This window comes from Falco naumanni, chromosome 1 (assembly GCF_017639655.2).
Source record: "Falco naumanni isolate bFalNau1 chromosome 1, bFalNau1.pat, whole genome shotgun sequence".
NCBI lineage: Eukaryota > Metazoa > Chordata > Aves > Falconiformes > Falconidae > Falco > Falco naumanni.
The window spans coordinates 22,227,437-22,254,896 of record NC_054054.1 but is presented as its reverse complement, the minus strand read 5'-3'; the positions used below and the strand labels follow the sequence as shown (position 1 = coordinate 22,254,896).

Below are 27,460 nucleotides of genomic sequence, written 5' to 3'. Positions count from 1 at the left end.
GTAGATTAAGTATCTTCGCAGCAAAACTAATTACTTTTCCAGAATTTCCAAAACATCTTATGGGACCTCTTACTTGTGCGAGTGGGAAATAATCAGAAAATGTCGTCCTGTTTGACTTCTATTTTAATAGAAATGAACAGCGCTTTCATTACTTTGAAGAAATCTAAATATGATGCTTATGTTTTAAGCAACATTAAACCTTAGTTATGTAGACCGCAGAGGATATGAAGAGATATAATTGAAAGAGTTTGTTCTCCATATGTAGTACCTGCATGGCTGTGGTTCCTGGATAAGAGGAGGAGACTCTGCCACTCAGGAATCCATGTAAACAACTAGACAGCATTCAGCCAGGGAGCCAGCAGTGGCCAGGCTGCCAAACAGCTAATAACAGTGGTAATAAATATTTATGAAGGCAGTGTTTGAGCCAAGCCATGTGCTTGACTCAAGTCTTTCTGCGTACACACTGCGGGTCACCCAGGAATGCTCCATCAAAATTCTTTCACCTATAGTGAGCTGGGGTTAAATGTTGTCATCTCACAGCTTGGAGATGTCCCCTGGCTACTCTTGCAGGTTCTAGGGAAGACAATATTTCTAGGCAGGATGAAACTAGTCCTGAAGTAAACATGGACTTCAAGGTTGGTGGATTGGCCACCCTAAGAAGTGAAGCATTTGTTTTAGCACTGCAAGTGCCTAACTGGGGGGTGCTGGGGGGTGGGGGGGTGGTTGGTGTTAATAGCCATAGAGGAAGGCACAGGATTTCACACTTCAAATCAACAGGCAAAGACACAAACTGCCCTATTCACTTCTATAGGACTTAAGTAAGTTCAACAGCAGCCTGATCTAGTGATAGTGATTTTTGTAAAATAAACCACACCCCCCCCCCCCCCCCCCCCCCGCCATCCAAACTCAATCTTTAGTTGCTTTTCCCCCCTATTTGCCCTTCCAACCACTGAGTTAAAACATATTCCTCTGAGCCAGCTGAACTTTGGGAGGAATGTGCTGTTGTTTCTGCTAATGGCAAATAATGGTCAAAATGATTACTAGTTTGGATAAGTGTCCATAAATGACTTTCTGTGACATTTCTCTTTATAGATGTGCTTAAATAAGATCTGGTCCTGACTTTGTTTTGAATGATGGAATTAGTCTTTTATCATTAACGTGGCACTTTGTAGTCTCCAGGTAGAGGAAGGTAGGGTGTCTCAGAGCAATACTGACATTCCATGTGGAAATTACTGCCCAGGACCCTGCACAGCACACGCAGTCATGGAATGACTGTAAATAATTCCATTTAAACTAAGCTCTCTTATAAACACTGAATAAGAGTTTTCACCAGGATGCTTTCTTTCAAACCTCAAAGAAAGAAATACCAGGGAGGCTGATGTAGATTGGAGATGCAGGAAATTTATCATTTGTTTTTACAACTGTTCTACTGTCATGTTGCTATTCTAGCAGTTTTATGAAGAGGTGACTATGTTATAGAGTATTCATAAATGATGATTAATTAATCCATTTTGGTGGCCTACTCTGAGCAAACAAACCTCAGAGTTAATTTAATTCTCCACTCTTGGTTTCAGAGGAAAAAAATATAGCATTTTCAGTTCACTAGAGGATATAATAATCTCAAATCAGCCACTTTCCAATTAATTTTGAATGGAGAACACAGCAAGGAAATTTTGTTCTTGTCCATTTACTTCTATTAGGGATTCATTTTCCATAATCAGAGAATTCTGAGTCAGCTCATTTTTACCTTAAAGGCTTGCTCCTGACAGTTTAATAAATTATCATATGGTGTGTGCTTGAAGGTAACAGATTCTTTTTTCTCTTTACCCAATAACCCTCTTGTTGACACAGTCATTTATTATTGTTTCTGCCATCACCTAAGTTGCTGGGAAGTAATTCTGGTAAAGTACCAAAACGCATGGTGTGGAGTATTGGCTTTCATAAAGAAGGAAAATGTCATGAAAGAAAGAAAGGAGATGTGTTATCCTTGAAATATTTCCTTCATGCTCTGAGTTTCAAGCTAATTACTTTCTAAATATGCTGCCGAAGGCTTGAGTTTCCATGGGATAATATTTTCCTGTACCAGCTTTTTGCAGCTGGGGTAGCCATGTGGGATGAAGGGAAAAAAGAATGATTTACAAAGAGGAAAAAAAGATTCTAAAGCCTGAGCAAGACTGGAGTGGATTTAATCATACACCTGGAGCTGGAAGATAAAAGTGGCTTCAACTTTTATGTTAGTATTATAATATTTCTATCATGTTATCAGTGCTTACAGGACTTCTAGTTGCTAAAGGAAATATCTTTAGGGGAAGGGGCGATTGTGCTTTAGATACATAGTTTTGTAGCATGCTATCTTTCAAAACAAATGTACATTGGTTGCATTGAACCTTACGTGCTGTGGCAGGAAGAAAACGCAAGTGTTTATGATGCTGACAGTGTGTGGGATGTAAGTATTTTTCTGAAAAAAGAAGAGATGCTACCTCCTTCCTCAGGCAAAAGCTAATGAGTATGTCCTGCAGTTACACTGCCTGTTGAGGCTGGAGTGCCCCTGGGACAGCAATCCTGTGGCCCTCTCTACAGGGACAAACATCTGGCCGCTCTCTTGTTCTTCACCGTAATGTTCACTTAATGCAGTAAAATGTTTCTTTACCTTGTTCTGGCACATTGATAGGCCCCTGTACAAAGAAGAATAAGGCCCAGCTCGCGCTCTCTTTCATTCGGTATGTTTGTGACCATTAAGAAAAATTCTGATGTAGCTGGTTAATAGCAAAACTCCCTTTTAATTTGGTAGAATGAATGCAACCCTCTTGTGTTGGAGAGGAGCATGCCTGTCCCTATGGGCAGTGAGCAGCCTGCTAATTATGGCTCAACAAGTATTGACGTTTTGGTAGTGGGGAGGTTGCTTTCTTTCTTCTTCCTGTTCCTGAAATATGCTGAGATGCTCTATTCACAGGGCCCTTTGTAGAACTGCATTGTGAATTACTTTTGGATTGCAGCATATTTCTTACAATGCCCAAGGATATTTTTTATTCTTTCTACAGCTATGCTCAGAGAAACAAAGCAAATAAAAAGAAAAATATTATTAACACTCAAGATGTTTCATAATAACACTCCCAAATCTCTTGTGGAAGGCATAAATTAACCCCTCTCTGCATTCACTTTTAATATTTTGAAGCAATAACGTGTGGTTCCCATCCATTTTTGTGATGAGAGCAGGAAACAAGAACAAAATTTTCAAAGTATGGCACATGTGGGATGTGCAGAATATAGATCTAACAGACTGGAAATGAACAATAACCCTTTAGTTATGGTGAGAGTTTAAAAATGTAAATGCATTTAAATGGCCTTCAAAATAAAAAGCGTCCCATGACACTTCCAAAGAAGTTAGAATGATAATGTACCTTATTATGGACTGTCTGTAGCTTCTGCTGAGTTGAGTTCAAAGTTACCTTTCAATCACAACTCTGATTTCACTCTCAACAACCAAATTCCCTCAAAAGAAGCTAATCTTCCTGAAATTCATATGCCACGTTTCATCTCAGGTTAAAGCTTCTTAGGGATGTTTGATTGAAGTGGGAAAAGGAGTTTTTAAAAGTGTTTAACTTTTCGCTTTTCTGCTGCTAGGTTTTTTTTTGGTTGGTGGTTTTTGGTGGTGTGTGTGGTTGTTTGTTTTTTTTTTACTTCAAATATGGCTTGATCTGTCAGTTGGAAATACGTCTTATTTTGCTGGCTTTATGGACAAAACCCATTCTGAGTAGGGTATCCATGTGTCTCTAGATACTATGTGGTGATGCAGGTCTTAATCTAAAGAGATTTTTGTGTGTGTATATATATATTTATAAATAAAATGCAGGAATGGCCCAAGCAAATTCTTTCTGGTGGAAGTATGAAAAGGAGATGGTGGGAGACTGAATTAGAACACCCTGTGAGAAGAAGGGGAAAGGAAGAGTTAGCCCAGCCAAGTTCATGTGCGTAACAAGGAGGAAAAGGAATGAAGAACAGGAAAAGAGAAGAGTCTTGTGAATAGAAGATACAATGGATAGAAGTAACAATGTGATCCTTGGTAGAGATCTTCAATTTCACCACCTCTCTAGGGGTATCTGACCTTCTTGGTTCTGGCCGCTGAAAACCATAATTTGCTGCATTCAGCCGTGACCAGGACAGAGATGGAGATGTCTTGAGATGGTGGGGGTCTCGTACTAGGTTTCATTTTCTGCAAGCCTTTCCACCGTTTCAGTGTAGCCAAAGGCAGGGTGATACTTTATAAGAAGCTTTGCCCCTGCATACACAGCAAGGTCTACAACTGCTTTGGTTTCAGGTGAACTTGACCCTGTCCCTCAGAAGGGATTGGGGGCTGCAGACCTAAAATGGGGCTAGAGTGGAGCAGAAGATAGGAAAGGTGCTGCAGGAAAGGAGGTGGCTGTGTTGGGGGTTATCCGTTAGCTTTTCAAGGTGAACAGATGGTGAGGAAAAACATGCACTGGACTGGCAAGTAAATCCAATTAACTGACCAGTCAACTGAGCCAAGTTGGTCTTGCTGGTTCTTCTCAAATCCTGATGCACTTATTTTTGCTTTAGGTTTTGACTGAGGTTACTTTTTGTGCTGTCACTTGCTGGCTTAATAAAAAGCTCTCTGGTTTAAGGAGCTGGGTTTTTTTTAGGAGAAATCACTCTCTTGCTCTTGTTTGTAGGGGCAATAATATTTAGGGCTGTATTTATTAGCTTATCTTGGCTGTTAAACGTTTATGACTGTTCTTTATTGTCTGTGAAGCAGGGGAGTAAAGGAGATGAACTAGAAAACAGATACTGGAAGACCTTGTGGATGCTGAAGATGTGATATATAGAACAATTTGTAAAAGCATGCTTTAAATATGTCAGAGCATTTCTCAGGAGACTGAATGAAGGGCAATGGTCAGAGAACACGGGCTGAACCCACTTAGTTTTAAGCCTGACACTTGGATGTGGAAAATCCTCCTTTAAATTTAAACTCCAACAGAGTTCCCTAACTTTTCTTATGAGAAACCTGCTTTTTGCTGCTGAACATATTTCAGTTTGGGAACTGTACACTCTGAACTTATTTTTTTTTAAATTATAAACTTTCATGGTTTACATATTGAAGCAAAGCAAGGGATTTGCTCTGTTCATCCCATTTGCTAGCTCCACCTCATGCTCCATGTTTGTTCATGATAGCAGATGACGTGACCATGAGCTGTGCCTTAGAAAAATATGTTCCTCTGACTGGCACGTGGCAGCTTTAATAACAAAGTTCTTTCAAATGAAAGAAGGTACCTTAATGCAGGTTGACTTTAATGTCAGTTAATTTGTCTTTCTCTAGCAAGTATGTGAAAACAGAAATGCATGTAAAGTCTGTTAATGTTTGATGGGAAGGTATTTAAAAAAAAAAAGGGGGGGGGGGGGGGCAATAGGAAAAGGAATATGGCACAGCACGGGTGAAGTGAACAAAGAGGAAGGGGGATTTTCCAAATACATTCTGGGAATGGATAAAGTTATTCTAAAGGACAATTAAGCTAAGTAAATAATGAGGAGAACAAAATAATGCTGAAAACGACTGAAATGTTGAGCTCCTTGAAATGCCGTAATTTTTTTAGTTATGTAACCTGATGAAATAACATCTTTTTAAAAAAATATCTTTGAAAGCACTTCAATGCACTGCAAAAAGCTGTAAAGAACTGGCATGGTTTAGAAAGACAGAAAAGAAAATGATGCTGTTTGAAATAGTTTAGAAAGTAAATAACAAGATTTTTTTTTTAAAAAATTTGACTTTGTTTGTTCTGTTGAAGCAGTGGAATGCTGTACAGCTGCAGAAAACCTAAATATTTTTCACAAGGGATAGAGTTGCTACAATACTGGTCAGAGCCAAAGAATTTTCCAACTCATTTATGTAGCTGGGTGGTGTTATATTCAGGTTAAGGACCTGGTATTCTTCTTGCCTGATGCTCTTCAGTATTAAATTCCTGGCTTTGAAGATATGTCTTGAGTAACAACATACTTTCTTGAGTAGTAATGTAAAAAAATTTCTTCTTTTAAGATCTAACTACAATTAATGCAGACATATATGTTGGCACAGCACAGTGGTAAGAATCTTGGACTTGTGAAGAGTTTTATTTTGCTCAAAATTAGATTAGTCATAAAAGTAGTTTTGTAAAAATTTCTTTTTACATTTTTGATTGATGGAAGTTTTGGATGTCTTTTCCTGGGTTTTGTCTTTTTTGCTTACTTGTACTAATTGTAGTGGACAGAAGTACTGATGTGATGACTTCATAGGAGTTTTGTCTTAATGAGGATTTAATGAATAACTGATTTTTGGTGCTGTTTATCAAACCACAAAATAAATAACATCACAATGATTGAACATTTTGCTTTGGTGTGGCAAAGGAGAAAAATATTCAGCTGAATGTTTCACTGCTTTTCTTGTATCAAATAGTCAAGGAAAACTCCAAGAGAAGAATAATGTCTTATTTTCTGTCCCTAACTGTATGTGTGTATTAGCTGTATATACCTCCGAAGCTCCTTGTTATTGTTCTAAGCGTACAAATGAACAAAACCCTTCAGAAAGGAGTTAGCTTGATACCTTTTGAAAGAGTTGCACTATTTAGGTTTATTTCAGACCCACTCTTTTCATTGAGACTTTTCCCACTGACTTTAATGAGCTTTGCTTTGAAGTGTTTATGCAAAGAATAAGTACCCCAAACTCTAAACTTGAGCAGCCTTCTGCATTAGCTGGATCCTGGAAAGGTCTGGCTGGGATTCTTGTAACCCTCATTAAAACTCAAAGGAAAGTTGGTTTGATTTCTGTCTGTCTTGGTGGAATTTATCCCTCCTCTGCATACTACTAAATCATCACTGTCAGACATGACTCATCTTTAGGATTCATAAATTAGAAAGTGAAAATATCTCTGTGAGCCACAGAATATTCAGTAGAAGCCATTTGAGGGGAAAAAAAAAGAAATCCATTGGAAGATCCCCTTGACAATCTCTCTGCAAACTCTCCTAATGCAATGTCACTTGGGCATTTTCTAATTTAACTATCTATGTGGTATTGCTTTGTGGAAGTGCAAACATTTTTTGGTATAGGAACTTACTATTTATTTGTAATTCATTGCTGAAATTGCTAACTCCAACCCAAGTAATGGATAAGGTTTCTGTAAACCAGTTGCTTATCAAGGCTCAGGAGGGGGGATAAAGAGAATCTGCCTGCAGCCTTCGTTGGCAGCATGTTCTAAAGTTCGGCTCTGCCCTTTTAACAGGATTTAGCTGCAGGTTCCTTACATCATGAAAAAGCTTCATTATCTCCCACCTGCTCCCTGCTGAAGCCCCTTTGTGAACTTCTCACATGTGCAGTGCCTGGAACAGATCCTCACAGAAGAAATAGTGTTGCAGTCAATGTACCACGATGCCAATTAGATCTCTGCCTGCCATTATCATCAAGAGAGTTGCAGCCTGACCCTAAATTAGTTGTAAATACATCCTTCTTATCTGATATGTTAGCCCTATTTAGTAAACTTGCTTCCCTATGCTTAATTATTCTTGAAATGTGCTTCAGTAATCAAACTAATTAGAAAATGTGTAATCAAACTTTGATTATTTAAGTTGTATTCCTACTTGCACTTGTTTGGAGGGGTGGGATAAAAGATTATAAATGGATGTCATAACAGTCTAAGGAAACATGAACCTCCCTGTGTTATCTTTTACAAGCCACCCTCACTGCTGAAATCCTGTTAAAAACACAACTACAAATCAAGTCACTGCTTTGTGCCTGGAAACCCTGGTCTACATCATCCAGGCAAGGCATTTTCCTGAGCAAAGCAGGATGGTAGTGCAGATGCCGTGCCCTTGTGCTGAGAAGAACCATGATCTATTGCTTGGTTTTTAACCCTGCTGGGGGCTGTTTCAGTTGCGTGGGGTTGACCTGTTTGAAGTATTGATGCTAATGCAGACAGCCTGTTAGGTCTGTGGTTGTAGGGTCAAAAGGCTGGCAGTAGTCCTCCTGGAAGCTGGTGTTGATGTTGACTTGGGTTCTGTTGTGCTTGGAATGCTGTTCATGCTGAAGTTTATTCATCCACTTCTTGTGTATCTGCGTCGCCAGAACAGCTTGTGTCACCACTTATTCACAGACTTTCAGGTTTCTATTTCTTTGCCCCTGACATCTTACGTTAGAAGACCAGAAATAGCTGACTTTTAGTTTGGTTTTAGACAGCTAAATAGATGTAATCCACAGCAAAAGGTGGTGTTATGCTGATTTTAATCAAGGCACTGTGATTATTTCTAAAATTTGAAACAGTCTGAAAAAGGCTGTCTTGAAGTCTGTGTGTGTGGGAAAACTTGTAATAATTCTATTTACCAGAGAGTAAAGTATGGCTTTTCACTTCTAGAAGCCTTGCCTCAAAATAACTGTGGACATGAACTGAACTATTCTCAGCTGTACTCTTGTCCTCCCTAACTAGCGAGTATATATGGTACTGGTTTGTGTAAAAAGGCAACTGTTGGACCAGTAAGACAAAGTAAGGAAGCTGGTGCTGGATGGTGAAGAGAAAGAGGCCAGACTGTGAGCACCTCATTGCACTTTTTTAGCAAGTGTTTTCAGTCTACTACTTAATAAGCAATAGATGCACCTACATGTTTTTTCAGGAGGGCAAACTGAAAGTGAGAGAAGTTTTTTGGTTTTAGTACTCCCAACAGCTTTTGTCATTTCCCTGTGGCAGTAGGAGGTGACTTACAGCAGTGATGCTTTGTGTGTAGGTGGGGGTATGAGATGCGGGGTGTGCTGTTCCTCTGTACCCACTCATGGAGTAAGCTCATGCCTACATTGCTCCCACCACAGAGTTTCTGCACATACAGCTCAAAGATATAACAATTATTTTGTATGTCTGTTTTTTAAGGGTCTGAAATGGTGAAAGAACAATGTTGTTGCTTTAGAGGGATGCTTTCATGCATAGTATCGGTAATAGGTGTTGCACACTCAAGGACATAGAGCAAAAGAGTGGGAAGATGTGAGGACTAAAAGCCTGCTGGGAACACAGTGTTAGATGTCTGCAGAGAGCCCAAACCAGTGCATCCTCACCCAGACTGACTTTTGGAAACAGTCTCTAAAGTAAATCATCCTCAAACCCCAGGTCCAGGGCTTTGATTTGAAGGAAACTAGGTAGCTGCCTCCAAAAGAGAAGCTAGGAGCAGAGAGATACTTGTTTGGAGTGTGGGAGCCCAGCCCTTACCATAGCTGCTTTAGGAAGATGTCACTGAACTGCACAGCTGACTTTATTTTTCATTTAAAAAGTGTATTAGCAGTTATTTATGGTTTGGTTTGTTTTTATAGGGAAAGCATCTAGATTTTCAAGCTTCTAAAACCAAAATGTTGTTATATATCACACCTAACTTGGAATTGTTGCCCAAACCTTTCAGGCTCATCTAGAGAAACATACAGATATAAAAACTGGTAAAGGGAGGAAGAAAAAAAAAGATGGGCAACAACCACAAACTTGCTCAGAAACCCTATTCTAACTTCCAGCCTACTTGATGATCAAGGAGGCACCACATAAAATGTTAACGGAATGATTGTCTGTAGCCGTAGAAAGGGCTCTGAAACCAGCTATTCCTTTTTTTAGTTTGCTTTTTTTGTTGTTGCTGCTGTGCTTTTTGAATCAGGCGGGGGTAGTGAACAACACCGCGCACCACAGGGCAGGTAACTAGCTGCCGAAGGAGATTTCTAACCTGATCTTGGACTTTGGAATATGATCTTTTTGTGATAATAATACACACATTTTGTATGTTAACTCCAGTTGTCATGGTAGCCTCGCAGCACTGTGAGAGGGCACATGCATACACTCTCTTTCTGCAAGCAGAAACAGTCTTACACCATCTCCACCCTCCAGATGAGCACACAGCTCCTGCAAAGGGTTCACCTTTCCCCTTGCTGTATGTATGTATGTACTTGTACTAATGCCGGTGGCAGCGGCTCACACCTGCTTGAGACTGAGCCTGGTCAGCCCAAGATTTGTGTGACCACATGGCAGTAAAATTAGTGGGAGCTACTCTACTTCTGCATGTCTCCTCCACACTAAGAAAAAGACTGGCAACGCTTTTAAAAAGTAAATAAAAAATATTTTTAATAGTGTCGATATTGCAAAAATAAACAATGGTATGGGCAATCCCTTGCCTGTAAAGCTTGAAATGGGGTAACTGTGTAAAAGATATGTTAAGCAGCCGGTGTGCTGGGGGGACAGTGCATTCTGATTAAGATTTTATTTTATGGATATGGTTTCTATGCATGGACTATATTAGGCATCTCATTCGATACAATTCAACAACAACAAAATATTAAATTATGGTTTTGAAAAAGCCTTTACATTCCAGACCATTCTTTTCCATAATCCATTTGGAGAGCACATGCTGGTTTATGCTGTACTGCTGGTGGTAAACCCCTGAGCTGTGCTCTTGGTAAAGCCATGAACTGCACAGGTTGACATTCAGATATGACTGAAGCTTATTAATGAGCAGAGGTGTGTGAAAAGCTTCTAGAACAGAAGATGGGAAGTCTTTTGTTGCTAATTCCAGTATGCACCGCTGCCAGATTGGAGAACACATCGCATCAGTTGAATGAAAAAGTATGCTCTGGAATTGGTGAATGGCCAGTGCAATAGGCACTCTATTGATTCTTTTCAGAAGATACCATAGATTTTTAGATACTAATCTGTGAACTTTTTCACATTAACCACCAAACTGTTACACCTTCTCTTACACTGAATAAAAGAAACATCTTCCCATTGGTTGATTTGTGTGGCGTCCAAATTCCATATTTATAAAAAGGAAAAGGGTGTATGAATACAGATTATTTTGTTTCCTACTCAGACTAGTTTCCTTCTGAGATAAGGCTAGATTTTGCTTTTACTGTTGTCAGTTGGTGCATATTTCATAGGGTAGTGTATCAACCTGACTTGAATGATGGAGGGGTTTTGTGATATATCTTACTTCAGCTCACACGTGATTTAATTATATTTCTTCCTGTCTGAATAAGCACTTATATTGGAACAGATTCATACTTAACTCAGAGTTGGGGAAGTGCATTTCAGTATTTCACTTGTGTCGCCTAGCTCAGTAAAATATCAGTTTTGATGAGGTAAAGATAGAAAATCACAAAAGTGGGAGGGGGGAATGGAACATTAACAGTTTTTCTATACTGTAAAAAAACACCCAATAATATATATTGCACACTCAAGTTATTGCAACATAACTTGGGCAAAACAATGACTTCATGTATTGAAGCAAATCAAGGAAAAATATGCCCTCCCCTTTCTCTGGAAGAAGGTCTTCTAACTGTCAGGAACATCACAGATGCATGATTAACTCTGGAATGCTTTGCCTGCCATTATACACCGCCTTCCTAGGCAAGGTCCTGTCTCAGCTGCATCGCTCCTGAAACTTAGAAGACGGATGGTAGAACTGCTTCTCTCAAGTATTCTTTGTGTCACAGTCAGCAGGGCACCAAGGGCACCCATCTGTGCTACAGCACCCATCTAGGGTGGGATTTGGCCCTTTCCTGGGGAAGCAATTGGACCTGGTGGGGGAACCTTCCTGCAGGGCTGGCACAACCAGCTGGGGCTGTCAGAGCTTCCAGGGTGAAGATGCTCCAGGACCTCTGAGGTTGGTCCTGCTTGGGACCTGCCTGAAAAGCCCAGGCTAAGACATTATGGAGAGTGTAATAAAGGGCGGCAAAGGTCTATCTGATTTCATTCAGCGGTCAAGAATGGCCTTTCAAATAATTTTCAGACTAACTGAAGAGCTGCCCTTCTCCATAGCCTCAGCCAGTCTTTGGGAAAAACATTTGGACGCGATTGCTTAAAAAATGCAAAGGGTGAAATTTCTAATGAGCATCTGTGAGCCTGTATCTTCTTGCTTATTTGCTGTCAGTGAGAAAAACCTGAAACTGGGGAAAAGGTGAGCTGTAGGGGGGGAAGTCAGGGTGGCCAGAGCATGCTCACAGGCTTGGACATGGCAATGAAGTGAAGTAAAACCATACTCTGCTGCAGACTGCTGCAATGCCTAAATCTGGGGAAGTCTTCAGATAAGTGAAAGATGCACAGGTATTGATCAAAGTGTAATAAAGATAATGATAAATTCTAGTAGCATCCCAACACAGTGATGAGCTAACTTACACTTAAGAAAACTATGGGAAGAAAAGCAGCCTGAGAGCTGCAGGTAATGGAGAGACAGAATAAAGAACAGGGATATCTTTTATTCTCAAATTGGGTGTCACGTGTATGGTACAGATAAATTCCTAACAGAAGTGTCCTATTTCTTTAAGCCCACTGAATCTTTGACTTGGACACCAACTTAGCTCCCCAGCCAAAATTTTCACCTACAAGCATCTAATTATATAATACCAAAATCTATATTTAGGTCTCTAAATAAATGTGACCTGGATTTGAGAGTTAGCTCTACCTGAAGTTTCTTTAACTCTGCAGAGAAGTCAATGAGTACTGCAATTTAAATCCACTGAAAATTAGGCCACCTGGCAAGACACAAGCCATGTATCTTGTGAGTAGTGTAGCCTGCTTGGATGGAACAGGAAGAAGGGAGGACAATGGCAAAAAAGAATTGTTACATGATTATTTTTTTGGGGGGTGGGGTGGTTTTTTTGTTCTTTTCCCTCTTGCTTCCACCTCTAGACTGCTGTCTTAAATGGCACCAGCCTGTTGTTCACTGGCAAGAGAACTGTGACTTCAAAATACAGCATCTGCAGTCAGGTAGTTTTTCTCCTTGCCCCTTGGTAAGCCAAATCACACATCATGTTGTCGTGTGTGTGTATATTAGGACAGCACAGTTCAGACCCCTTTATCAGCTGAGAGACAAAACTGCATGATAACTCTGAAAATCCTTCTGAAAGTCTGTGGCACTTCTGATTAAATCATATATATGTGTGTGTTTATACATATGTAGGTTATTTATATGTGCACACATACATTTATATCTACAGTTTATAGTTCATGTAATGTTGACAGAGGAAAAAAAATGCAGCACTGAGCAAAGCAAAACTTTTTGTTGGAAGGCTGTGTACTGTTTAGGGTACTTTATCTGCATAAATCCTGTTTTTAAGAGCCAGTGGTAGGGGAATGATATCAGGCCTGAGCCCTAGGCTTTACATCAAGCTGTATTAGGAGTGCCTGAGAAGCCAAGCTTATGGAAAAAGAGAAAAGCACAGTAAGATCACACAGTTTTCTCTGCCCTCACTGGTTTCTTTCAGTCTCAGACATGTCAGTGCACTCTTCTCTCATGGGGAAACAGTATGGAGCTGAAATTAATGCTTTTTCCAGTAACTTGTTTCATACAATTGTAACTAGAAGTTAGCAGAAGACATTTTGCTCCTTTCCTCTTAAACTGCTTGTTACCTCTGAGCAAGTGGTCTTGAGTTTTATTTCCCAAGCAAGATCAAAGAAAACCGATCCCCTTTGCTTCCTCCCTCCTTCCTCCCCATCAGTCAGCGTGTCCAAAGAATAGCAAAAGCTGGTACCTACAGGATTCAGGAGAATGGTGAGGAAGAGTTCACCTCCTCGGATGCTTTTGTCCAGCTCCTGAGGACCCCCAGGATATTCCTTGTAAAAAATAGTATGAGTGAAAAGGCCACAGGTCTGTCGAGGGAGCACCTGAGAACAAAGTAACAGTATCATCACGTTAACTTCTTCCTGCAAACTCATCCTGGCACAGCCATCCCGATCCCTCCAGCAACTCTAAGAAATAAAATCGCAACCCTTTCTGCCTCTGGGCTCTGGCACGTTTATGGGCCTCTTTGTGCCTCCTGTACTCTCACGGTAAGCAAGGGCGGTCCTGCAGAGGTGGAGCTTTCCAGATGCCAGCTCCAAAAAGCTGCCACACACATGCGCTTGGCTTTCATGCAGGTAGTTTTATTCAGCTCATACACTCCTAAGTGTTTCCCAACATTTGGGAAAGGAAGAAAACAAAAAGCCAAACCTCTCTTCCTTTATCAAGGTGAGTTAGTTTATTAGCAGATAAATTGTGCTTCCTGGCCATCTTTTCTATCACAGCCAATTAATCTTACTGTTCTTGGGATGCTGAACTGAATTGGTACTCAAGGCTGCGGACTGCCAAAGACCTGCTGCTTCATACTTTGCTCAGTCCTGAAAACCATACCCAGCCCCTCATTCCCATTTGTGAAATGCGGACAGGACGGGTGAGATGCTCACATGAGACCAGCCTGCGGTCGGCCTCCTATCCCATCCTAAATCAGGAGGCTGCATGCTGGGAAGAAGCCAGCTAGCAGGTGTGGGCAAGCAAACTCATGTTGGAGGATTGGAGAGTTTAGTTACGTTATTAGCTAGGTACTATCAAAAGGCTCTAGTAAAGACAACTATCAGGGCTTGTGGGTATTGCCTAATTCATGCAGAGACAAAATTCAGCAGTGCACTTACACATGCATTAAAGCACTCTGCTGAATATAGGTTTTGTTTGTTACTTTATCTGAGCAGAAAAGCAAAGACAGTAACTGGAGAGAAACAAAAGGCCTTCCAATGTATATGTAAATGTACTGCTGACTTTGAGCCTATTCCAATGGTAATTGGACTCTGCGAAGTAACTTCTTGGGTTTAAGACATTCCTTTTGTCTTGTTTAGGGGACCACAGTTTTGATTTAAAATGTGTAGGCAATACTAGAGTCAGCTGGGATTTTAAGGCAATCTGGGACTTTCCCTTGAAATATTTCTAATTTCACTTATGCATATTCAGGTTTTGCATTTCACATATCTATAGGGTTGCATGCAGCTGGCTGGTAAGACAGGCCAAATGATTTTATACGTTTTCCTGTCCTTCACGCAGTGTGTATGGGAGGAGCCTTCACTTTCCTTGCACAAACGCACAGTCTGGAAGTGTCAGGCATGCGTCCGGTCCCTGGCTCTGGGAATTTCAGGAGCAAAATTTGGAATGAAACCTCGGCCTCCGAGAAGAGTCTTCCCTGCTGGAGGAGATTACTTACACTTGCTCACCTTCCCAGGTGGTGTTTTCTACTCCTTTCATGCATAAAGATGAACTAGAGCTTGAAAGATAGGTCTTAAGCAGTTTAATGAATTTCAAAGTATGTGTTTGTAACTCGGTTGATAGTTGATGGGACTACAGGTACGTTTGGTTTCTGAGGATAATGTTTGCAGTTGCCAGAGTTGTGTGACTATTTAGAAAAACTGGCTGCATAAAAAATGCACTATTTTGGCACCCTTACAAATCCTCGATCACAGAGAATTTTAACGACTACTGTAAAACTTGAAGCCTTTGGTAAAAATAGCACACTTTTGAGTCACTTAAAGTAGTATTGCTATGAAGCATGGAAATGCAGTGTACCATGATGCCATTGTGGATGAAGCCCCGTCTGTACCGTGCAGGCTTCAGGTGTGGGTATTCTTCTGTGCTGGTCACTCGGATGTGCCAGACCTTCTTCCAGGCCTCATACAGCTGGATGTGAACTGGGTAGACCCCAGAGTGATGTGGAGCCACCGCGTACCCCATGGCAGTCGGTATGCCGTGCTCCTGTGGCAAAGCAGAGGGAGGAATATATTTAGGAACAGTAAAAGAACATGTAATTATTCAAAGCTTATTTTTCCTGCAGGCAGCAGTGTTGGAGAAGCCGTTGTCCTTGGACAAACTTGTATCTATTTGTATGTAGCGTGAGCTAAAAGTGGAGGAGAGATGGGGGAACTGGAGTTACAGTTTGATAACTGCAGAGTGATAAATAATCCTCTTGAATTATGTTGCGTTACTGTTACATGGAATAGATTTGCCGCCCCGTTCATTACATACTGTCTGTATTTTAATATGCATCCTACCTGTTTGGTTCTTTTTAAAGGCAATCCGGTAAGCCGATGCTGTTTATTTACTAAGTTATCAAACAGCATTAGAGCAGTAAACAGGTGAAAAAAAAATGTTGTAGTGACATATGTGGGATTTTTTGTTTCCTATTTCTGGAATGAGAGCAAGATTCCTTCCTGTTTTAAAACACAAATAAATCAATATCCCCTGTAGCTTCTAAATCTGCTTATATTTTTTCCATGGTATTAAGGTAGTAGCAAACTGGTGTTTGACAGACATATTTTTCATTTCATAAATATTTATTTAGCTCTATTTCTATGAGGAAATATGTACATTTCCATGAATATAATTTATAGGTTATCTTGAAAATATCTTCCGATGGCACAATGAGGTAGTTAATGTGCAGGCGGAAGGAATTAAGGAAGAAGATTTAGTGTGAGTGGGCATGTTCCCTGCATTCCGGACACTCTCCTGCCTTCGTTGTGCTCCTCATCCCTCCAGCTCCTGATTTAGCGTGGGCTGTCTGAAAACCCCATCTGATTATGAGGCCTGATAACCACATCTATAGACCAGGATATATTGAAAAGAGAGCAAATTATTTGAAGGGTAAGCTACATGTGTGAAAACAAAGTAATTGGTTTCATTGGTCTGAGTGACTGTTCAGAAGCGCATCCAGCGTTTGTTACCAGCTACTGGCAGGCAGAAAGGCTGTGTCCTGACTCTTCTGCCCAGGCTCATTTCCAGTAGGTCCACTAAGAGCCCTTTTGAACTCTTCCATGACATCTCCAGGTTGCAAGACTGTCCTGCTGCTCTGGCTCTCACCAGATCCCTTCCTGCACTCCGGGTGTCTACTGAATTAATTTTACTCCTGTACTACATCAGCTGTTTTCTGTTCATATAAAATTGATGATCAGAGGGAAATGGCTGAAATGTGAGACAATTATTTTTTCATGGTTTTTTTATTTTGTCCTTCCTATCGCTCACATTATCCAAGAACTGTTGATTACTTGAATTTCAGGAACAGCAAGTTCTGTTGGGCATCTTCAAGTACTTTGCAGAAAGGTTTTTCGCTCATTGACAAAAATTAAGTTAAATTTGTAGGGAATGCTTGTACATACATCTTATAACACAACCGCTTCAATTTATCCATTCCTTATTAGTAAAGATCTTGGGTTACTGGATGATCTTGAAAAAAAGAAACCCAAATTCACTGTTTTGCAATTTACTCAGAGCAAAATGTAATTTCTGCTTATCAATGTTGTCACCTACCTGAAAGGCATGAGTCAATTTAAGGATGAAATGAGGAATAGCTCTATAATGAGAAGTGTTAAATCACTCTTTTCCCTATTTTTTTTTTTTGTCATCAACATGTATAAAGGAAAAAGCTATATCTAAACATTTCTGAAAAATCTGACCATTTATTACTCTGCCTGAGTAGTCTATGATGCTTGCGCTGTCAAATACACTGTGTTAACTTACATATACTGTATCAACTTGAAACTCTAAGCCTCTGTTAGGGAGTATAGAGACATGTAAATGTAAGGCAAATGTGTCCTGAGCTAGATAATGAATGCTGCTCTGAATGATATGTTCTAAAGTAGGTATCTGGGCAAATACATGTAAAATCCTGTTTACTTACTATGTGCTGCTGGTATTGCCATAGCAACAGAATAGTGAAATGGTAATGTGCCATTCACAAATAATATAAAGCAGCTTTTCACAGGTTCCCAATATAAAAAGCTAATTAGCCTCTGAATAAAACCTGCACGCTACATAGTTCATCACACAAATACATGTCCGTCACTTGGGTTCCAACTGTGACTTTAAGAAGAAACAACTAACAAATAATCAGATTTTCTTTGGTCAGTTCCATGTTCAGTTTACTTGGGTAAATTAAATATTGTATGTAGTCTTCCAGTGTTTTCTGTTGTTCCCTTTCCTTTTTCCCCTCTCATTTTGTTATTCAATTTAGTTTAGGATTGAGAACTAATGTTAAAGGAGGAGTGTATGTTTGAATCTGAGCTATTGGGCAAAATAGGAGATGCCTGTAGTGAGTACATTTCCTTACCTATTCTAAGCAAAAATTTCCTACAGGATTTTGTTATTTTTACATCTAAGACTTCTATATTTATTTTTTTTTAATTTCAAAATTTGTTCAAAAATTTTGTGCATGTGTTTGGTTTGGAAAATTTCAGCACCTTTTTGGCACTGAGAAGAACAGCATCATGTTCCTTTGCATGCTTAAGCTGGGACCCCAGAGCCACTGATTTTGGACAGGTTAGATTTGTATTCCTATTTTACTTGTGCATTGAGAGCCTGTCAGCTCTAGTTTAAATGCCTGTAAGCTGAAGCTGCAGCAGTGTTCTGGATGAGTTCAGCATTAAAGGAGGATCACTGCTACAACCTGTGAGATGAGGGAAGATGATTAAAACCATAGTTCTGCTTTTGGCAGAAAATTCCCTGAGTTGTTGCTACTTCCTATGCACTGGTTTGCATCATGGAGTGGTCTCGGAGCATACAACCTGCCTTGTTTTAAGAGCTAGACCAGGCTAGAGGATGCTTTCCAGGAGTACGTCTCATGTCCTTTGTGTACCATGGCACCAGTGAGCACATGCTATGTGGATCATACTAATACCAGCTCAAAATAACCCTCCTTCTGATGCCTGCATGTAGCCAGCACATCTGGCCAGCGGCAGTTGCTTCCCAGGGAAGAGCCTGGGGAGCTGCTGTCTCACACGTGTGCTGATGCACCCAAGCCAGAGCAATGGGAATTGGAGACTCACAGTCTTGCCATGCAGCCTGGCTCATCTTTGCCTCCTCCAAAGTTACCTTGCCCAGAGCCCAGGCATAGGACAGGTACTTCTACAGGTGATCTGAAAGGCTGAAGCAATCTGCCAAGGCTGCTTATCTCTCTCAATTATCGTCTTCGTTCAAGCGAGTGAAGATTTATTTGAAACTTCTAACCTCTTTTGACCTTCCTATTCATACCGAAATGAGCTGCACTTGCCATCAGTCAGCAGTTGCTGTGTGTACTTATTCTGCACTTGTGCAAAATGCCTCTGCTGGAGAAAAGGCAGGTAATGCAGAATGAGCGCTGCTCTCCGGAAGGAGGCATATTTGCAACAAGCAAGTTTGCTTCCCTACAGCAGTTTTTCTGTGAGTAGATGTTGGAAATGTGAGTAAAAACCATCATATGGAAGATTGACTGTTTCTATTAGCGGGACCTTGTCCGGCAGAAACCCTCTAGTTTTTGATTTCACCAAATATTATATGTCCTTGTTAAAATGCAGTACAAAATAAAATGAAATGAAAACTAAAACTGTTGCAACACAATGGCATTCTGGCTCTTAAAGATCTCTGATTTGTTTTACAGAAACATCTACTATTGGCCATTGTCAGAGAAAGACCTTTTATTTTATTTTATTAAATCACATGCCTACTGTAGATCTTTTCACACAGTTAAACTGCAAGATTGCCTTTGGTGTAAAAACTTTTGTTAGATGAAAAATGTAACAATGCAACCTCAGATAAGTTTGCGAAGCCTTTTGAATTTGTTCAACAGTAGGTGATAGAGTAAATGTACTTTTTTAAGATTTTACCTTCTGAAGTTAAAAGATTTATATCAGCTTTGCATACTTTTAGTACTGGGATATATTTCTAATATTGCTGAACATGGGTGAGATTTCCTAGAAGAGATTATATGTTACTATGTCAGTTTAAAATACTTAGTAAAGTTTCTCTTATTTGATAAATGAATTTGCTACTTCCTTGCTTGTCAGCACTCACAAAAATGTTGTGCTGTATTTTACCCTTTATGGATGCATGATTTTTATTCTCAAGGGTTATATTTCTGTATAATTTTTATTGAATAAATATTTCAGCCTTTGATTACTTCTAGTTCAATTCTAAACTTTAAAAATCTGTTTACAAGCTCTCTGGCTAGACAAGACTGTTCAGCAAACAAAAGGTGATTGTTATTGAGATATAGGGGCTCTGTGCATTGATATTTGCTTTCACTGCTGTTTTTTCATCTCTGTGGTGTGTTTCCTCACCACGTGGCTGTACAGTGCACCAAGCACAGTACAAAGGGTCTTAATGAAGTGGATTTTCTGGTGTCAGCGTCATTGCAGGATTGACAGTGACATAGGAAAAAGCCAGCTTTTCACCAGTCTTACATAGGAGCCTCCCAGGTATCACCATGACTCCTGTTATAGGCATGCTCCACACCATTGCAGGCTACCAAGAGGCAGAGATGTTGAGATTTAAGATCTTAGGTTTCTGAGGACATGAAATAAAGAAAGGTGGTCCAGCACTGGGGAAGCTATATAGAACTAGGAAATGTGTAGACTCTGCACGTGTGTGGTAGCAAATAAAGCTGAAAAAGTAGAGACAGAGATTTGCTGTCAAAGCACACTCCTAGTATGGACAAAAGCACTCATGAAGATGGACTATTTCAGAAGGACCTTAAGGTTAGGCAGAATAAAACTCATCCTGTCCACACAGAGTAATGTTACCCTATACATGCAGACCACTTACAGAGCATTTTTAGTGGCAACCTCTACTGGGCATCTCTCCTTCGCAACATTAATGACAGATATTAATAGCGGGACAAATTAGACTCTTTTCATCACATGTAGATACTTTGCCTTTGGTATGTGGTCAGTGGTCTTCATGTTCTCGGTATTTAATTGGTATATTAAAAGCTCATGGTTTCTTTGTGGTTTGGGCAGCTCAGAAGTTTTAGGCAGAGGAAATGCTATTGTTCATCTGTAGTTGGTTTATAAACAGGAGATTGAAGCCAAGCAGTGTGACTAGACAGGCTCTGAATTGATTTTTTTTTTTTTTTTTGTACGCATCTCCCTCACTTCTTCCTATCAGATCACAGCTACCTTTTTACAGTCGATGATAGTTTTTGTCCTATCTCTACCATACTTTGGGCACATGTGCTCACAAAGGAGCACAGAAGATAATCACTGAGCAAACAAATTGAGGAACAAAATAAAGAGCTATAGGCTTTGGATTAAATATAGTCTATGTGGTTTTGTGAGATATGAATGTACAACAGGGGGGAGGAAGGATATCTTGTGATTAAAGGATGGCACAGAAAACTTGGTTCAATTTATTTTTGGAAGACGTACTACCAGAGACTTCTGTTTGCACAGTTTGTTTACCTCTTTGTGTATCATTTGCATTGTGTATAAACAAGGAGAATAATACTTGAGATATTATCAATTTGCAAAATTTAATCCAAGGCTTTATCCCTTAGTGTCTTTAAAGGATTTTGGCATCCTCTGATATAAAAACAAAACAAACAAACAAAAAACAAACCACCAAACCCCCCTCCCAAAATCACAAAATATGATCAAGTCAAACCCAATTGATAATCAAAATAAATGTAATTTGCCATTTCCTTAGCAGGGCTCTGAAGCATACCATTCATATTTATGGAAATAAGATGACGCTGGGATAGCAAAGTTCTGGTAGCCTGCTACTTCACCACAGTTAAAAATCTCTGGCTTTTGTTCCTCTGAGGCTGAGGATATCATGAGTGCTTGAGAAGAGGTTTGGCAGCAAGGGCTGTGGGGATGGGGCTAGGAATAGGGAAGCTGTGGGGCCCATCATTTGGGCATGTGTGGACAAGGATTTTGCCAGGCACTTGCCGTGCTGCCTGCTGGATCCAGAGCAGAGCGGCAGTAACATTTATGAAAGGTGTGAAAAAGCCTCTTCCTCTCACCAACTAGGCATGAAACAATGATAAATATCTTAGGGACACATAAAGTAATTTGGAATGCTCTTATTAAAGGCAGTCTCCTGGTTCAGAAGCAAGTCACATGTAAGGGAATCCTTTTAAGACTGTTGATTTTACTAAGCCACAGATACACAGAGGTATACATATCTGCACTGAAATCAAGGCAATTAGATACCTAATTAGCAATTAGTTGAATGTATACAAAACTGTTTAGATATGATTTCCACATGTATTTTGTGATACACCTGTTTGAGGCAGGCTGCAATTGTAAGCCCCCATTTTATAGAGCATCATTATAAGGTATGAATAAATCTGTGTAAAACAGAATGAGGCCTTTTATACGGTTGCCAGCTCTTAACACCTGTATTTCTTGCCTGTATTCAGCAGACTGTATGTGTATTTGAGCTCCTGCAAACCAAAGATCATGCATACAGTGTAAATAGAAAAGCCAATAAAACTTATGCTTATTTATGTACACTTACAGTTCCATGGGATAATATCCATGAAATACTGTTTCAGGTGCAATGGTTTCTATTTATTAAGCTTGACTTTAACCCACAATACTCAAGAGAAGGATGTTCTTTTTATGAAACCTTTCCCCCCAGTGAACAATGTCGACCCCAGACTCTCTCACATGGAAAACCTGTTGACTGTGATAGGATTTGGGTGCAGGTTTCCTGAGAGCGTGATGTGTTTTAGCTTTATTCTAAGGTGACAAAGCCAGGAAGGGCCAACAGGTCTTAATGAACAGATTTTTTTATTGCGATATTTGGGGTCCTAAAGCAACCTTGACTGGTCATCTTAGGTATAATGATGCCCTCTCCGTTCCTGAAGACCCTGTTACCTTCTTACCCATGTTTTAAAAAAAATTAACAAAGAAACACCACATTAGGTGAAGGATGAATATGGTCATACTTCTAAATGATTATTGCAGCTTTTATTCCAGAAACTGACACAAAGTGTCTTCTCTACCTGCTGCTAAAACAGGAGGTAGGGAGGATATGGTCAATAAATGGAAAATGCAATAGAAAATGGCATCAACATCAAGCTGTGTTCCCCTGAGTATAATACTAAAGAAAGATATTAGAGCACAAACAAAACATTTATAACATCAAGCAGATTTTCTATGTATTGTTCTAGATCTCTGATTTAAATTTGGATCCACGCTGTGAAGTCCAAGAAGAATGAAAAGGGAGTTGCTTTTAACTCTGGAGGAATTATAGAAGCACAGCGGTAGAACAGGGAGTTCCTTTCCCAAAGAAGACATGATGCTGAGGATAAGAAAGCAGGGGAGGATGCAAAACTACTCTGAAGTCATGGCTGGGACCTCTCTGATAGCTATCAGGAAGGTTGTCATATCAGGAAGATAAATTTCTCCCACAGAGAGAATTTCACAGGAAGCCTTTTGAAAAGAAATGTTCTTGTAAGTAAATTGTACAGCTCATATAGATTCAAGGTTAAGAGGTTCATACAACCCCTGTCCAAGTGTTAGCAGGAAATAAAACTGTAATAACAGCAGCCTTTCACTGACATCAGCTCCTTATTTATAGGCACCCGAAGGAGTCTCTACCCTTCAATGATGATAGGGACATGGAGTTTATCTTTCTGTAGTTCAAGTTGCAAAGAGATTCTATTAGAAGCCTTGTTTTCACACTATGCTATAGATTTTACTCCTAAAGGTGGTTTGACCTGGAGGACTTCATGTTTCATGAAAATGCTAGGAGAATTTCCCTATAGGTTTAAAGAAGAATGGGCGATGTATTTTTGAGATACAGATTATTTTAAAAATTACTCTTACATTTAAAATCCTAACTACACTTTGGTCTCTGGGCCAGACTGCACAAAAGGCGTGAACAAAGCCATGCCAGAAGCGAAGGCTGACAGCAAAGCAGAACTGTAGAAAGGAAAAGTCACCCAAAATGCCTCTGTGCTAACAGCCTGCTAAGCAGGAGAAGGGGGTACACCTGGCAAGAGGAATAAACAGTTAAGCTATTTTTAATGAATTTTCTTTAAAGGTTGTTAGGAAAATATTGTTGTAAACAAGGGAATAAATAACTTCCAACTGTTTGTTCAGGCATCTGCTGGTTCCCTGATGCGCCTTGGCTCACGTGTGGGATGGGAGGAAGGGGCAGCTGCTGGCTGGCCTTTCGGAGCTGCAAAGGGCTGAGCTTTGTGTTCCCGAAGCAGCAGAGAAAGCCCTGCTGTGTCACTCTGCTCTTTTGAGTGGCTCTGGTTGCTTGGCATTTCTATGCCTTGTCAAAGACCACACAGTGTCTGTTCCAAAGCAAGCATGTATAGAATTCAGGTTTTCTTTGTCACGCTTAATAAGCAGGTAGAATTACTCGGAAAGGACTCTAAATGGTACAAGTATTCTGAACTCTGGGTGAAGCTAGGAGGAAGATAGCTCTTGTAAGTTAACAACAAAAATGAGCAAAAATGAAACATTATCTATAAATATTAGCAACAGGTTAGCTATGTAAAAAGGAGATTTTCAAGCAGATCATCTGAAAAAAAGCACAGTGAAATCCAGCCGCTCTTCTTACTTGCTTTGTTAGCTTCAACATTTCTCACAAACCACACACAATGCTCAGGGTTCTCTGCAACTTTCTTCCTCCCCTATTGAAGATGTTTGCACCAGACTTCAGGAAGCTGATAACTTGTATAATAACCCCCTTCCTAAAGCTTAAAAGGCCAGCTGATATCTGCTGAGATGTCACTGCTGCTGATCCCTGAGGTCTCGTAAGGTTGAAGGGCTGCTACCTCTCCACAAAGCCCATGTCAGTGAAAAACGCTAAGACAAAATTAAGCCCAAATTTAAACCACAGAAAGGCTTTTTTTGGGGCTGAGTTTATAATCTTGCTGCCTTATTTGCATATCTATGCAAATATATATGTGTGTGTATAATATAGATAAACATAAAAACAGCTTGGAAAGCATAGCTACAATACGCAAAGGTATCCCAGTAAATCTTTTGGCGACTTCTACTCACTATTGCAAATTCTTTGTTGAGGATCATCTGCTCCACCAGTGACGACTCATTGTGGAAGAGATGAGGCTGCATGTGACTCCACATATGGGGAAACCACCAAAACTCATTCACGGACCTCAACAGCAGGTCATCACCTTCATCTTCCTCTTCAGTCCCTGCAAAAGAAAGAAGCAAAAAAAGAAGGTAATAAAAAAGCAACGGCAGAAAAAGTCCATTCTATTGTTTTGCAAACACAGAAGAGGCTGCTCTAAAACCTACTGTCCTTGGCCTGAACGTCTCCCTGTGCTGTAGAAAGGCTCTACCATATCACAAAAGGAGTGAGGTGAATTACTGGTGGTGGTAACTATTCCTCTCTGTTCCTACTCTATTCACAATTTTAACTGATAGTAATTCTCACAAGAATTCATTTTCAAGGGCTGATTGTTGTGCTATGTACTTCAGTAGGAGTATTTAGAAGTTCAGGCTCCCCATGAAGGTGCAGATTGGATGGGCTTCTATGAACCTGCTTTGGTCTTGCCAGTTGCTGCATGGCTGTAGCTGGTCAAGGTGGCATCACAGGGAGGTGTGCGCCAGAGTCATAGAATCATTCAGGTTGGAAAAGACCTTTAAGATCATTAAGTTCAATCGCTAGCCCGGCACTGCCAAGTCCACCACTAAACCGTGTCTCTAAGTGTCACATCTATGTGTCTTTTAAATACTTCTAGGGACGGTGACTCCACCCCCTCCCTGGACAGCCTGTTCCAATGCTGGACAACCCTTCTGGTGAGGATAAGCTGGTCGCTGTATGAGATACAGAGCTGCTGGCTAAAATATCCGGAGTTATTGTTATGTTTCTAAAGAAGGGAATATTACGTAAAAACAGTCTGATTTTAAAAAATTTCTTTTTAGTGCATGTGATCTTGAAAAAACAACACACCACACTTTCTGTATTAGCTTGATTTTAATACCACACTACCTTTTTATCACATAACCTGACAACTTGGATTTAACAGGAAAAAGCAGCATCAGGAATATTATTGCTGGTTGCCAGGTCTCTAAGCAGTGAACTTTTTGAAAAGCAGACCAAAGATGATGTTCAACTAGTATTTAAAAGTTCAGCATGCATCAGTCATTTTCCAGCTTGTCCTGATAATAATGTCACTGTTAAGTACAAAGTGTACGGATACCAATGCCACCACCCACCCACCCACCCCCTACACACACTTGTATCTACCTTGTTATCAGCCTCAGTAAATTGAAATCTGGTAGTTCCTGGTAAAGTGTGAAACAAGTTTGCAATAGTTTCAAAATATAATGAGATGGAAAACATGAAGCTGTAATGGCAAAGGGATTCCAAATGTTGTTTCCTATGGTTCAGTATTCAGTTTTTCCCAGGATTAATCTTGAAGTAAAAACAACACAAACTCCTATGTTAGTGAGGAGTGTCTGCTTCAGGCAGAAGCAAGCGTGTGGTTATAACAAAGAAAAGCTTCCATTTGAGAAATGATACGATGCTGCTTCCATCATCTGCAGATGTGGGTCTGCAGTGCTTTTTCAAACTGGAAAGGCTAAGGTACATTTAGTAACTTTGCCCTCAAATTACTGAACAATATTCAGTTTATTAGCAGTCTTCTTTCTTGTTCCTTCACCATTTAAATGCTTTTATAATTGCTTTTATTTAGCTGCAGTTCAAGAATTGTCAGAATCAGTATACTGATGCAAATGTAAGTATCTTTTCTTACAAGCCTTTCAACGTTTTGCAAAACTAGTTGGAAGGGAATGCTCTGTGGATGTCACTGCTTTTGTGGCATGAGGCAGGAACATGCAGAGCTGGCTGGTCGGTGTGTGCACTTCAGCACTTTATTTTTATTTTTCACTTCTGCAGTGCTTTTTGAAGAATACTACTACACAAGGAGAGCATTACTTTGAAACTTTCTCCTGGTGTCACTGAATCGCTTCACTCCCCTCTTTGCAGCACTCCGCAAGTTCTAAGAAAGTTGCTCCCACTGACGGGAGTGCTGCTGGAAAAAGAAAACAACCTTGTTTACGAGGTAATTCCTTACTGAAAATAAAGGAAGGATGACTGCTCCTTCTGTGAATGTCTGCTCCTTCGTGCAAAACTTCTGTATGCAGCATCTGTGGAATGACCGCTTTCTTGTGTTTTGGGGTATGTAGTTCACTTGCAGTCACCCAGACACATGCAAAGGCAATGTGATTAGGAGAGGAAACCTAATGCAGGCTTTTGACATAAGAGAGAAGAGAAAGGGCTGGGATTTTGTGAAGCCATTGAAGATCTCTTTGCTTACCCAAAGGTAGAAAACTGAAGATAGGGATGAAAAGCAAAAAAAGTGGGTATTTGAAATGTATAAAGAACTACAATCATTTGACATAAGATTTAGGTTGAAATATAATTTAGTGCCTTATTAATATTTGAAGTAGGCTATGGTTCTTGAAATAAATTCATTATTTTAAACCCCTATTTTTTTCTACTAATTTCTTTGTAAATTTTGATACAACTAACCAAACTTTGCACTTTCTTTTACCACAACAAAAATCAAACAAGATCAAGCATAACCCTTTTCACTTTAAAAAAAACACAACCCCACCCTGTAACGGCAGAGCTGGAATAGAACGGTTGGAAATTTAACATTTGGTGGTGGTGTGGCTTTTGAGGATAATTTTCTTTACAAACCTATAAAACAAGTATTGTTCAATTTTATAAATTTAAAAAAACTCATGCAAAGGTTTAATGGTGGATTTGGTGAGTGCTTATATGGTTTAAATATTTTCGCCCAATCCCTTATTCAGAGTATTAGAAGCAAAACAGGGGATTTTGAGGATTCCATTTCTTGTACAATCAGCATTCTTTATGTAACTTTCTATCTTCATTTTAATGTAAAATCTGAAAAATGCAGTAG

General features: G+C 39.9%; 1 protein-coding gene across 4 annotated transcripts in view; it reads right to left on the bottom strand.

The window, feature by feature from the left end:
- The window catches only part of NDST4 (N-deacetylase and N-sulfotransferase 4), a 135,609-nt gene that overhangs the window by 29,976 nt on the left and 78,173 nt on the right, over positions 1-27,460 (bottom strand). For all 4 annotated transcript variants that reach the window (XM_040584488.1, XM_040584469.1, XM_040584496.1 and 1 more), the window contains 3 exons: positions 24,564-24,718; positions 15,361-15,546; positions 13,530-13,658 (listed from right to left, as the gene is read on the bottom strand). In XM_040584488.1, the coding sequence (XP_040440422.1) occupies positions 13,530-13,658; positions 15,361-15,546; positions 24,564-24,718 (470 nt within the window). The remainder of the gene's footprint in view (positions 1-13,529; positions 13,659-15,360; positions 15,547-24,563; positions 24,719-27,460) is intronic.